At 32.3% G+C, this 12,743-nt stretch overlaps 1 protein-coding gene across 4 annotated transcripts in view; it reads left to right on the top strand.

Moving 5' to 3' along the window:
* Positions 1-12,743, top strand: part of TUSC3 (tumor suppressor candidate 3) — a 150,971-nt gene that overhangs the window by 109,134 nt on the left and 29,094 nt on the right. For all 4 annotated transcript variants that reach the window (XM_074329722.2, XM_019738006.3, XM_019738007.3 and 1 more), the window contains one exon: positions 10,962-11,025. In XM_074329722.2, coding sequence (XP_074185823.1) covers positions 10,962-11,025 — 64 coding nt within the window. The remainder of the gene's footprint in view (positions 1-10,961; positions 11,026-12,743) is intronic.

Below are 12,743 nucleotides of genomic sequence, written 5' to 3'. Positions count from 1 at the left end.
TATATTTACTATGAATTTGGACTTTAAAATAACTAAATATTTACTACATATTCCTTTTGCATAAAACACACAGGAAACAAAAAATACTGTTGTTCTTCCTTCAAAATATATCCAGGATCAGATCACTTCTTAATACCTGTCATAACGTGTTTTAAACTACCAGCATTTTCTATCTGTGTTATTGTAGTAACCTCTCTCTGCTCCTGCCCTTGCTCACTATAGTTTATTCTCAGCATAGCTCATGTAACTCTTCTGTTCAGAACCTTCCTATTAGGGCTTCTCCTGTGATCCAGAGTGAAATTTACATTCTCCTCAACACATTTCTACCTTGAGGACTTTGTGCTGGCCATTATTTCTTCTGCTTGTCTGTGCTTCCCCCAAGTTAATATGGCTAACTGATGACCTTCGTAATCATTTTATATACATATATATATATATATATATATATACACACACACACACACACACACACACACACACATATACATATATATACATATACATATATATACATATATGTATATATATCTCCATTGTTTATATTCATCGTGTTTTGTCTCTAACACACACACACACACACACACACACACACACACACACACACACACGACTAAGCCCCTGGAAGCCAGAGATATTTGCTCTGTTCACTATTTTATCTCAAGTGCCTGGAAAGGTCCCCTACCACGTTAGACATTCAATTAATATCTGTGGAAGAAATAAATAACAGTAATAGCTAACACTTACTAAAGGCTTATTCCCTGTCATACTTTTCCGAAAGCTTTACATTTTTATAGCAACCTTGTTTTTACAGATGAGGAAACTGAACCATAGGTTGGTTAAGTAATGTGCCCAATCCCACACAGCTAAAATTCAAACTTAGCAACCTGGCTTGGAACCAGAGCTCCCAACCACTAGAGTGTGGTGCTTCTGTTGAAGATGATTGTTGTGTTTTGTACTATAAACTTTGCATAGTAGAACAGAAGTTAGTTGTATATCAGCCTATTATATACAAAATATTTCTCATATACCTGAATTCACATGGATAGTATACGGATTAAATATAAAGATGAATGTTGTTCATTTGTAGCCTTGAAGTAGTAAGCTTAAAGAAATAGAAAATGACAACAAGAACTTAATGTCACATTTCGCAGATTGGCGGGTTCAACCTGTAGCACCCATCGTTGGTTAAATCCATTCTCAAGGCCTGCAAAGCCATAGTGCTGTCAGCTGTGTTATATGGGTCTAATATCTGAATCCTTATCAGTGCTGTTTTCATTTCTTAGACAGGCTTCATTTATCGTTCCATTGTACTATATTTCACATCAGATGTCAAGATGAAGTCTCTGATGTCAAAGATTTAGAAGCAGTGATTTTCCAGACTTGCTCATCAGAATGCAGTGGTTGGGGACATATGAAGAAAATAGATGACACTGGACTTCTAAAGCAATTGGTATTAGGCGAACTTTAGAGAAAGTCTCATTCTCAAGGCAATGTAAGAGAAGTTTTAGCAATGTAAACAAAAGCTGTCTGAAGACCTGGACTAGAAAAACTCGTAGCAGATAGTCCAGCAAGATATAATGGGACTCAGACTCAGCAATATTTTATTCATATTGTAATCACTGAGGTAGGGACCTCAATAAATATAAAGTACAAATAATGATCTCAGGATGATTTCACAGATATGTAAAAGATTTCTTATTAAAGAATAATTGCTTGTCATCTACAAAGTGTGCCAAAAAAATGTATATACATTTTTAGAAAGGAAAAACTTTTAAAATTGTAGTACAATGAATGACGCTAGCATTCGTTTGATTAACGTCATCTTTTGAGCGAATATCATGCTACACATTGCAACCCTAATTCAATTTAACTTTGAAAATAATACATAGATAACATTTCTTAAAATGTGTACATTTTTTGGCACCACTGGTTTGTGAATATGCTTACATATATAGAATTACCAAAGCATTTACTGAGAATTGGAGATGTGGACATCCATTTTTACAGATACACCAAAAAAAAGAAAAAGAAAAGCAATGCTAGAGACAGACTATGTTTCAAAAGACAGTGATCCTTGCTTAGTTTTGTTTTGCTTTGTTTTGTTTAAATGCATAAGTTTGTTTGATAATAACATCTTTTTATCACCTAATAGCCCCATAAGTAACAAAAAATGATCTGTACCAGGCAATGAATTACAGAGACATTAAATGGCTTTCCAGGGGAAACCATTCACTTTACTGGCAAAGCTAGATTAGGGCAGAGAAACTCTGTTCCTAATGCATTTTGTAGACCAGTGATAGGTGGAAACATTTGATGATATGAAATGACTGATTTTTTTTTTTTTTAACAGAATGGTATAAATTTTAAGCTGCATTAATTTTTGTTGTCCCTGCATTTTTATTTACATTTATAATTCATGAGAATATTAATCTTCCTTGATATTTGAATTTTTCCCCTGAGGTTAAAAAGTATAACACATTTTGATTGTATTATACTTTTTATATATATCTGATGTAACAGAGCTACCAAAGCCTTTGTATTAGAGATTAACATATTCATTGTTTCTCACATTAAAAGCTATTCAGTTGGATGTTAAAATGCTGTAGAATATAATAACTTTACATTTTGAACTTTTTATTACTTTAGTTACAAAAGAAAATTCTGTGAGAGTAATTATGCTCTGCACTTCAAGTTTTCTTTTCTTACCCAGTAAAACAGTCTATAACAAGTCTAGACATGTGTTGTTGTCAACAAAATATTAATTACCAAAATTACCTTAGAAGATGAGTCATAGGACCTTTTACTTTTTTTTCTGTAGACTTGGAGGAAACTTAGTCTTATGATGTTGTCGTATTTTTATTCTCTTAACACTTTGAAAGTTTAGTAGATATGAGAAGCTCTTCTCTTATTGGCCATATTATCAGTTTCGTTCAAAAAGTAAAAGGTGCTTTTGCAAACACAGTGTATCACCAATTACTGTCTTACTAATATCTAGGGCTTGAGATTGCTTTCTGTTATCCTAGGAATGTTGCATCCCTGCACTCTAGGTTCTTATTAGCTAGAAATATTACAGTAAAATAAGACTGGGTCTTATATTATTTGTTGTTCCAAAAGATGCATTAGAGCTGATGGTCCAGCTAGGTCTTATTTTCAGAAAACATGGTACCACAGACCTATTGTATTAGAATCTCCATACATGATGTTTAAGAATCTGTTTTGAAAACAAATATCCCAGGTGAGTTTCATACACATTTTTGAGAATCACTGACTTAGTTTGAGTGGTCAACCTTTTAACCTCAAGTAGGATAGGAAAAATTGAAGAAATCCATTTTGGAGTATGGCTAGGGCAGGTAAGGGTTTCATACTCCATAGTCAGTCATGCAATAAGTTCACCTGGAACAGGGCTACAAGATGCCCTAAAATTTCAGTTAACAAGAGAGCAGTGGCTTATTGCTAACAGCTGACAGAGACAAAATAATTTGAGTGGCAAGCAGTCAGATTTATCAGTGTTTTCATGAAGAATTGTTTTGTATCTATTATAAATCATTTTTTAGTTCAAGCCAAATATTTAATGAGGTACTTAGGAACTTCAAGCATGAGATATGTGTACCCTGTGGGGAAATCAAACACAGTAGCAGTCTTTGTCACCTGGTTGTAGGTAGTACCTATTTATATCTCTTCTTTCAGGCAAATCCAGAAAGATACGGCCTAGCTATTGTATGATCTGTATCACATGTGCCATTTGGTGTAGCATCCTAGTAAGAACTAGTGTTAATGCAGAGAAGTAATGAGTAAAAAGAAGATCCCTAAGGAAAGAGCTAGAAATGTATAACTATCAAGAAATATAGAAATCTTTCAGTAGAATGTCAGTGTGTTAAGTACCTTGGGATTTCAACTTGTTTTATTCAGGAACAGTGATGACCCAGGATACTTCCTTTTGCCGTTAGCTCAACAGAAGCAAGCCTGCCTGCCTTCTTTCACACTTTGTTTTTAATGAAGACCCAATTGATTGGTTCTGTCGTAAACAGGATTAAAGTATCATACAATGGGAAGATCACAGGATACCTTTAAGTATTTCTATTAATTTTAACAGTAAATAAGATAGTGTATCTCAACAGTTCAAAAGAATCCTGTCTTGGACATTAGTATTCCCAGAAAGAAACCGAAAATAATAAAGATGGTTTCATTTTAGCGTTCTGGGTACCTAAGCACACAAAAGAGACTCAGGACTAAGGTGGCATTACAGCATTCCTCCTAACTTACGTATTTTGAAATGCCGTTTTATTTACTTAGAACTACATGGTAAAAAAGTGATTGATTCTATCAGACAAGAGGTGGATCCCTCATTTTATATAGGCTTTAATCAGGAAAGCAGTGGCTCTTCTACTGGCAAACCTTAAACAGCCAAGATTCACTTCAAAGACAGATAAGTTTATTTAAAATAAATGAGGCAACCCTTTTGACTTCCTTGGAAGTGATGTCAAAGAAAATACAAGATTTTCATCTTGTATTCTGTTCTTATATTGATTACAAATTGTTTCTTTTTCTTTTATTTCTTTTCTTTTTTTTTTTTTTTTTTTTGCTATTGCAAGACTGCTGCTGCTAAGAAGAATCATATGCTAGGCAATCGAGGGATTATCACTTAAAAGATTTTTTTTTAATTTCAATTGTCTGTTCCCCTTGTACTGTAAGGAAGTAAATAAAGGATGAAAAAGGCTAAAAGGATTCACACAGATAATTTTTCATGATGTATGCAGGAAGGGGGAAAGAAAACAGACAGAAAAAGATGTACATGTCATTTTATACTGATTTGTGTCCAACTGCATAAAATGATTGGACACAAAAGATTGGAGATGGTGAAAGATAATCACAATAGTGTTTCCTCTAGCTGTTGAAAAGCTCTTGGTTCATTTTGTAAACATGTCTTTTAAAATGAAAGAAGGGACCAAAAGCACTTTTGTGGATTTGACCTTGAACTAAGGCAAATTGTCATTTGGGTAACACCCAACAATGTCTAATCCTACTTTAATTTGTTTACCATGTTCTTCGTGTCATAAATGATTATTTTTAAATAAGTTATAGTTTCTAAAATGATCAAAATCACATCTCTCTAGGATTGTATTAAGCACACCTTTTTTTTTTTTTTTTTAATAAGGATCTTATGCCAAAGCAAATAGATGCAAGTATATATTTTGTCAATGAAAACAGGAGAAATAACAAATTTGAATCCTATGTATTAATGTCTTCAAAGGAGTTATTTCCTGGCTTATATATATTACTGAACATTTTGTGCTCTGCTTATGTTAATACTTGGTTTTGCTCCAAAGCCCATTTAACTAAAACAGCCTTTGTTAGAGTTCATCAAACAGGTTGGTTCTTTATATCTTGCTTTTGCTCTAAGGATGATAATTTTAATATCAGCTTAGAATATGAGAGGCTTGAATAAAAGTTTAAAAAATTATTCACTAGACTTTAACCTAGACATAGCTTACTATGACTGATTAATAAGAAGCACAAACCTTATGCTCATAGACACCATGACTCATCTGAGTCATGAGACTAAAACAGTAAAATTTTGAAATTAATTTGAATCTCAGGTAATAATGATAACATTTATTGACTGTTTCTTGGTTTTAGGCCTGATACTAGTTATTTTCTGTGTATTATCTGATTTTTTTTTTTTTCCCCATTATACAGTTGAACAATTTGAGGCTCTGGGTAATTTAGTTCAATGTCACACTTGTGGCAGATCCAGGACAGGGATACCACCTCAGGCCTTTTGATTAAAATCCGTTTTATAAACAATTAGACTACCCTGTTTTCTTGATAAAATCAATTTCAGATTAGGAACCTGAGACCCAAATGATTGAACTGACCAACAACTAATCTCTTAAATTGAATGGACATTATCAGCATTAGAAACCAAGACTCCTAACTCTAAGTTTAGTGTTTTTCATTACGATGGCTACCTTTTCAGACAACAACCTATTGGTCCACATTGGCCATTATTATTTTCAGAACATTAAGTGCATAAAAGGACTCCTTAATGATTATTCATTACCAACACAATTAAAATAATTTTGAAAAAGCAGAGCATAATGACTGATAGTACCTTCCAAGAATTTAGGAATAAATTAAAGGGAATGACTTTTTTTTATCTATTGATACATACTATATTTAGCTTAATTTCAATTTCCTTTTCTAATACTGTTATTTGAGAAGTATTAGAACCATTGTATTAAACAAAATATTATTTTCAAGTATGTTACTTGAAATTAATGTATTATTCACATATATTATTTATATTACGCTGCGGAAACTTCAAATCATCAAATTTTTCTTCTAAATAAAGAGATTAATATTTACAAATCATTCTTTTTATTTGATCTTGGTTCATATACTCTGAAATGTTCAATGGACTGAAGAAGTGAAGAACATTTATATTAATGGTTTGTTAAACACTCTGTCTCCATGGAAACAATAGATGTGTATCCATATCAGTGGACAAGCAGATTTTCTTTTTGATTAGTCATCTGATCTGCAAATGCATTCTGATTATATATTACAAGTTAAATATATATTTAGGATTAAATTACCATTAGTTACTAATATCTCCATTATCACAATCAGTAAAAATCAGAGAGGGAAAGAATATAAATGAACATCATGCTAAAGCTGTTAAGGAATTTATTCTATACAGTATTTTGAAAGTGCATGCATCATTTAAATACAAATTTTTAAGAACAGCTTCAATTTATGGACCTTAGTTCAGTCTTAGACTATATCATTGCTTTAGATGGCCCCTTAAATGACAGACACTTTCATAAAGTCATTGCTTATTTGTCCTTTTATTCTTGGGTTTGCTTGTATGGTTTTTAGTATGTTCCACTAAGCTGTTACACTTTGGTATAAAAATGTGTTCTCATAGTTTGAATGGATAAAATCATGAGAACATATTTTTTGTTTTCTGTTTTTGTTACACTGGATTCCCATTGCCTCAATCAGTGCCTGCTACATAATTGCTCAATAAAAATGTATCAAATACACTTGAGTTTATTAAATCCTAAAGTATTTTGGTGTTTCTGGTCTTAAAGTGATTCTGATAAGTAAAGAAGATGGAGAAAAATCAAATGTTAGTACAAGTTCCTGGATATTATCTTTCTAAATATCAGTTCAACGAACACTAAATTCACCTGTGAAAATAAAATGGATTTGTGATTGGCATTTAAACATGCTCATCTAATGTTTAGAAGATACAAATTGTTTGTTTGGAATAGAGCCTTTTAAATGATGTATTCTTGATTATTTTGATTACTTACAATGGAGAAAAATAGGTACTGTGCTGATTACTTAAAATGACTATCATACTTGATTTTTAGGATATAATTTTGAGGAACATCTTCCTATTCCTATTAAAGATGAGATAATTGAGGTTAAGTAATTTGTTCACGATAACACAGCCTAGCAAGTAGCAGGTCAGGACTGTCTACAAGTTTTTATTCTACACTGCTTCATGTGTACAAGAAATAAGCCTTGAGTATCACCGATCTGTTGTAGTGAAATGATGTCTCTAAGGACTAAGTGTGGATTTTTTTTAACTTATATTTTTTAAATTAGATGGAGATATGTAGGTTCATGATATTGTGAATGGAAGCAGTTAATAGATTGAAAGATACTATATTTTTCTCACACATTTGAGAAAGCATTAATGTGTTCTGGAAGGGTTATGACAGAATCTGATTAATTGTAACAGGATTAATCTCATAATTAGACCATAGGGTAGAGGCAGTAAGAACAAAGGAGTCTATTGCATTGATGTAGGTATTACGGGGCAGGCAGTAAGGTATGGACCTGGCCTTGTGCTCAGCCACCTTTGCCAGTGCTTCCGGGATGTGGTAACAAGAGGTTGAATTTGGAATGGATTTTGAAAGTAGAGTTAACAGTATTTTCTCAATGATTGGTGATATGGGAAGAGAGGGAGGAAGAAGAGACAAGAATGATTTTAAAGTTTTAGCCTAAATAACCGGAAAAAATAAGTTGCTGTTTCTAAGCTAGAAAGGGAGGTAAATCAAAAGTTTGTTTTGTCCATTTCAAGTTTTAGACTTCCAAGTGGAGTCTATTAATGAAGACAATTAGATTACCAAGTGGAGGTGGATATACAGAAGGTGCTAAAAAAACATATACACATTTTAAGAAAGAAAAAAAACTATATTAAAATTGTAAAACTCAATATATACCAATAACGAAAGATAAATACAAGTCATGTGTATACATGTTTTTGGCACCCCTGGTACATCAGACCAATATACGTACAAGTCTAAAGGACTGCGCTGGAGATATAAATGTAGGCGTCATCAATATAGGAAGGATAGTTGGATGAGAACACCTAGGAAGGTTGGTTATAGAGAAGAGGCTTAAGTTTGTGCACCTGTGAATTACGCCACAATTTCGAGTTCGTATGGTGAGACAGATCAGCCAAGTGGCCTGAGGAAAAGGAGCCTAGAGTAGGAGCCAGAGTGGTATGCTAGACGTGGTATTTTCTTCAGGTGAAGAAAATATTACAGACAAGGAAAGAGTAATCACATGCAGCAGATTCTTCAGATAGATCAAGTCAAGTAAGACTAGAATACGACTGCAGGATTTGAAATGTGGAAATCTGTTGACTTTGACCAGAGATGACTCTACTACTTAAAAAAGTCTTGAAACCACTCACATAGAAAATATATGAAGTTCTTGCATCTTTCAATCTGTGATTCTAATGCAGGCAAACTACCTTGTGGTCATTATATAAATATGGGCATAATATCCAGTATTGTTATGTTCAAATATTTTAGTCATAAGTGGTGACTTTAATTACCTAAATGGTCAACATTAATTATGTAATTGCCAGATAAAGTTTTTACAAGTTGTTTCACCTGATTTCCCGCCTGTCTTTTGATAAGTTGTTATTGTATGGTGGGAAAGGTGTGTATGTACCTTGGAGCTCATCATACCCAGGTTTCAGTCCAAATTCTACTCGTTATGCAAGCTTAAGCAAGTTAATTAATTTTTCAAAATCCCAGTTTTCTCATTTGGAGGAGTGCGTGATAATACCTATTTTATATGGTTATTAAGGAGATATAATGGGATAATGTGTATAGAAACATCCAGTATATTGAATAAGACCTCAAGATCTGCAATCAAAAAGACCTAATTTCAAATCCCAGCATTTACATATACTATTATATGTGAAACTTGGGCAAGTTTCTTAACCTCTCTTAAACTTCAGTCACCTTATCTATAAAATGGCTGTAATAAAAATATATCTACTGTGTAGGATTATCAGAATTAAATGAGATATTACATGTAAAATTTACACAAAAGTGTCTTACACAAAATGAGTGCTTAATAAATGGTAGCTATTATTAGTACTTGGTATGGTTTATTAGCTATTACCCTTGCTGTTATAATTATTAGAATAATAAAACCTTTATTTCTTAGCTCTGAGGGTCTTAGTTTCTAACCGGACTTGAAATGCTATCAAACATAGCCTATCGCACTTGTATTTGTTTTGCTGTACTACTATCATTAATACTAATGATAAAAATCTTAAGTGATTAGCTAACAGCTAGGTTATGATTTTCAAAACTGTACTGTCTCCATATAGGGCCATTTAACTGGAAAGAGTCAGAAGAAAACATACGTGGTGATAGGATTCCTTAGAAGCCATAATGTGAATGAACCAGAAATGACTGTTTTTTTACCCAGTTTGCTTGAAGTTGTGCTTACAGAATACATCCAAATATAACTTTGGATAAGGCAACTATGCTATGAAATTACTGAGAAATCTGAGCTACAAAGACAACGTACAGCAGAGTATAAAGAAAAGCCTTTACATGAAAATATCAAGACAGAATTAATGATAAAACAAAATTTTATATACTTCAAGGAAGTTTTTTAAATCACCTAATTTTTTTTCTAATTTTACAATGAGGGGGTATTGAATATCTGAGCCATTTGGTGACATGTCTACGGTTAAGGCCAAGAAGGAATAATTTCTAACTCCTAGTTAAATAATCTTTCCATCCATATGTACTGCTTTCATCCATATGTACTGTTAAAAACAACGGAAAATTTTGAGAGGACCAAAGTGGTCCTTCTCAAATGATACAATGTGTCTCATTGTGATATAAAATTGAGGACAGGTTTTATATTGTAGGTGTTATTTTTTCTCCAGAACTATTTTTGTATGAACAAAATCCCTAGAAAAGGTCTTTTCTTTAAAACAACTTCATAGCAACTAATTTTCATAAGAGAATTTAACAGCTGAAAACTGGGAGAGTCAGGTTTTGAGAAGCAAATTTATCTTGGAGATTTGCATCATTTTCTGTAATTGACTGGTATCAACTAATACAGTTCTTACTAGGTATGGAAAACTGCACATTTCTCAGTGAAGTAAAAACAGTTTTAATAATTGTATTTTGAAATTTTAAAAAAATCAATTAAAATGCTCTAATGAAATTAATGCATTTATAAAGCTATCTCATTTTTAAAACTGATAATGTGGAAAAGAGTGACTTAACATCTGATAGGTCATTTTTTACTTATTTTAAAGGATAAAGAATCAGTAAAGTTAGTTGCTCTAACTTGTACCTTGTGCTATCAAGTACATTTTGCACTAACTGGAAAAATCATTACGTTGTGTGTATGTGTTTGTGGTAAACCTTTTAACAAGTTATATTAAGTTTACTTTGATATTAAGCTGCTTTCTACAGTTTACAGTAATATCAACCACCAACATTTTCATGTGGTATTTCTAGTTAACTAATTATTTTATTCAAAAGAATTACAAATAAGAGCTTAATTAATAGATTTTTCCATTGTTTATCTTCATGACATAAAACTGCAAAATACAAAAAGAACTACCAAAAAAATCTGCTTTTTTCCACATGGTAATTTTTCTTCTTTGTCTTGTTTTGTAGAGCTACATTCATGGAAGCAGCCAGGCTCAATTCGTGGCAGAGTCACACATTATCCTGGTACTAAGTATCCTTTAAAATACGGGTGGATTGAAAAAGACAAACCAAAGCCATGCGCTATCAAATTTTTTTCCTGATAATACATACCAAGACCTGTAAAGGACATTAAATTCCAAACTCGACTATGTTACTAATTTTCTAATTTCTATGCTAATTATTTTCTATTACAGTATAATTTTTGTTTTTATTCTGAATCATCAACACACTATAATTTTCATTTTTACTGACCACTGAATTTCAAAGCATAGCTTTTGTTCTGCATTAATTATCTCTGGCTAGAGTTTTTTTGTAAAGTTTTTATGGTTCCCCTTATTATAAGGTCTTAATGGGGAGAACAAAGTGTTCTATAATGTAAAAAGCAAGATGAAAAACATTCTTAGTACTGGTTCCCTTAAATATTATGATCAGTCAGAAGAGGGAGATATAGGTTAGGAATCCTTTTTTCGACTGTTATGAATAATAATACTATACAATTTATGGTTTGGAGGTAGAAGGGTCAAGAAGAAGATATAGGATAGGAAAGAGGTAAGGTTCAAGTGTCTAATTAAAAACAAACTCTGAATATTGCCACGATGAAATAATGTTACTTTTGGGGCAAACAACTGTATTTTGAGGGAACATTGTTTGTGTGTTTTTTGAAGGAACATTGTGTGTTTTTTGAAGGTTTGACCTTGGAAATGAAGCTTGAGAAGAGAGATTATAAGAATGCATTTTATATTGCAGGGGAGATAAACACTTGTCTTTCTGAAACTCACTGAGTAATGCTGACCATGTTCTTCCTCTGTATCAGTTCTCAACAGTTTTATTCATTCCACCTTTGTCCACACATGCTTGGGTGCATACATGGAATTGTGCATGTCTGTAGCCTATTTCTTGCTTGCATTTATTTAATTGACCATATGCTTTATGGCTTCAAAATTAAGAAGCTACTGTGATGAGTATCTTTTTGTTCTACTTTGTCTCATAAATTGGAACTGGAAATAACTATATGTGAGTAAACACTCTCAAATTTTGTAATCTTCATTAGTAACTACTAGATTTTTGTGTTCCAACTTTAATATGATAAAAGATTAATGTTTTCTGCACATCAGAGTTCCCTTAGGTGAGAAAATGAAATATTTGCAAATGTTTATAGAAATATCTCCATACTAAAAAATACTGGCAAGGACTTATTTCCTTTTTTAATTATATAAATGTATGTATGAAGCAAAATGCATTTATCTTAAAGTACAAAATATTTATTGCAGGTAACTATTTAGCATGTGTGTGTATGTGTGTGTGCACGGATATTAAATATTGTTTTCTATCCTATTTCAATCCATGATGTAGCATTTTAGCAGCATACTTTGTTCAAAGCAGCATCAGGAGTACCTAGCAAAAGGAATGAAAGCTGTGTTGAGACCATGATTCCATTGTATAGCAGGAATTCTCCAAGGTTTCATTTCATGGCTCACTGACATCAAGCTGAGATTTAGGATGCAAGAAATTTCATGAGCAGGATGAAGTATTCTATATAGATTTTTTAACAGTAATACATAGAAGAACTAAAAGTCCCCATTTTCTTTATGTTTCCAGTAATTATTTGTTGTTTTATTTCTTCTGCTATTTTTATTTTATAGGTACCTGTGAATAAGAAAATTTCTTTTAAAATATTCAGTAAAAGTTTAAAAGAAGCCATTATGTAATTCCTGATTTTACTTTTATTTGGAAGTCTACTAATTTTTT

The sequence above is a fragment of the Rhinolophus sinicus genome, chromosome 16 (genome assembly GCF_057876585.1).
Source record: "Rhinolophus sinicus isolate RSI-liver-muscle chromosome 16, RSI-T2T, whole genome shotgun sequence".
In the NCBI taxonomy this organism is placed as follows: domain Eukaryota; kingdom Metazoa; phylum Chordata; class Mammalia; order Chiroptera; family Rhinolophidae; genus Rhinolophus; species Rhinolophus sinicus.
The sequence above is the reverse complement of the archived record's forward strand: the minus strand, read 5'-3'. Positions and strand labels throughout refer to the sequence as shown.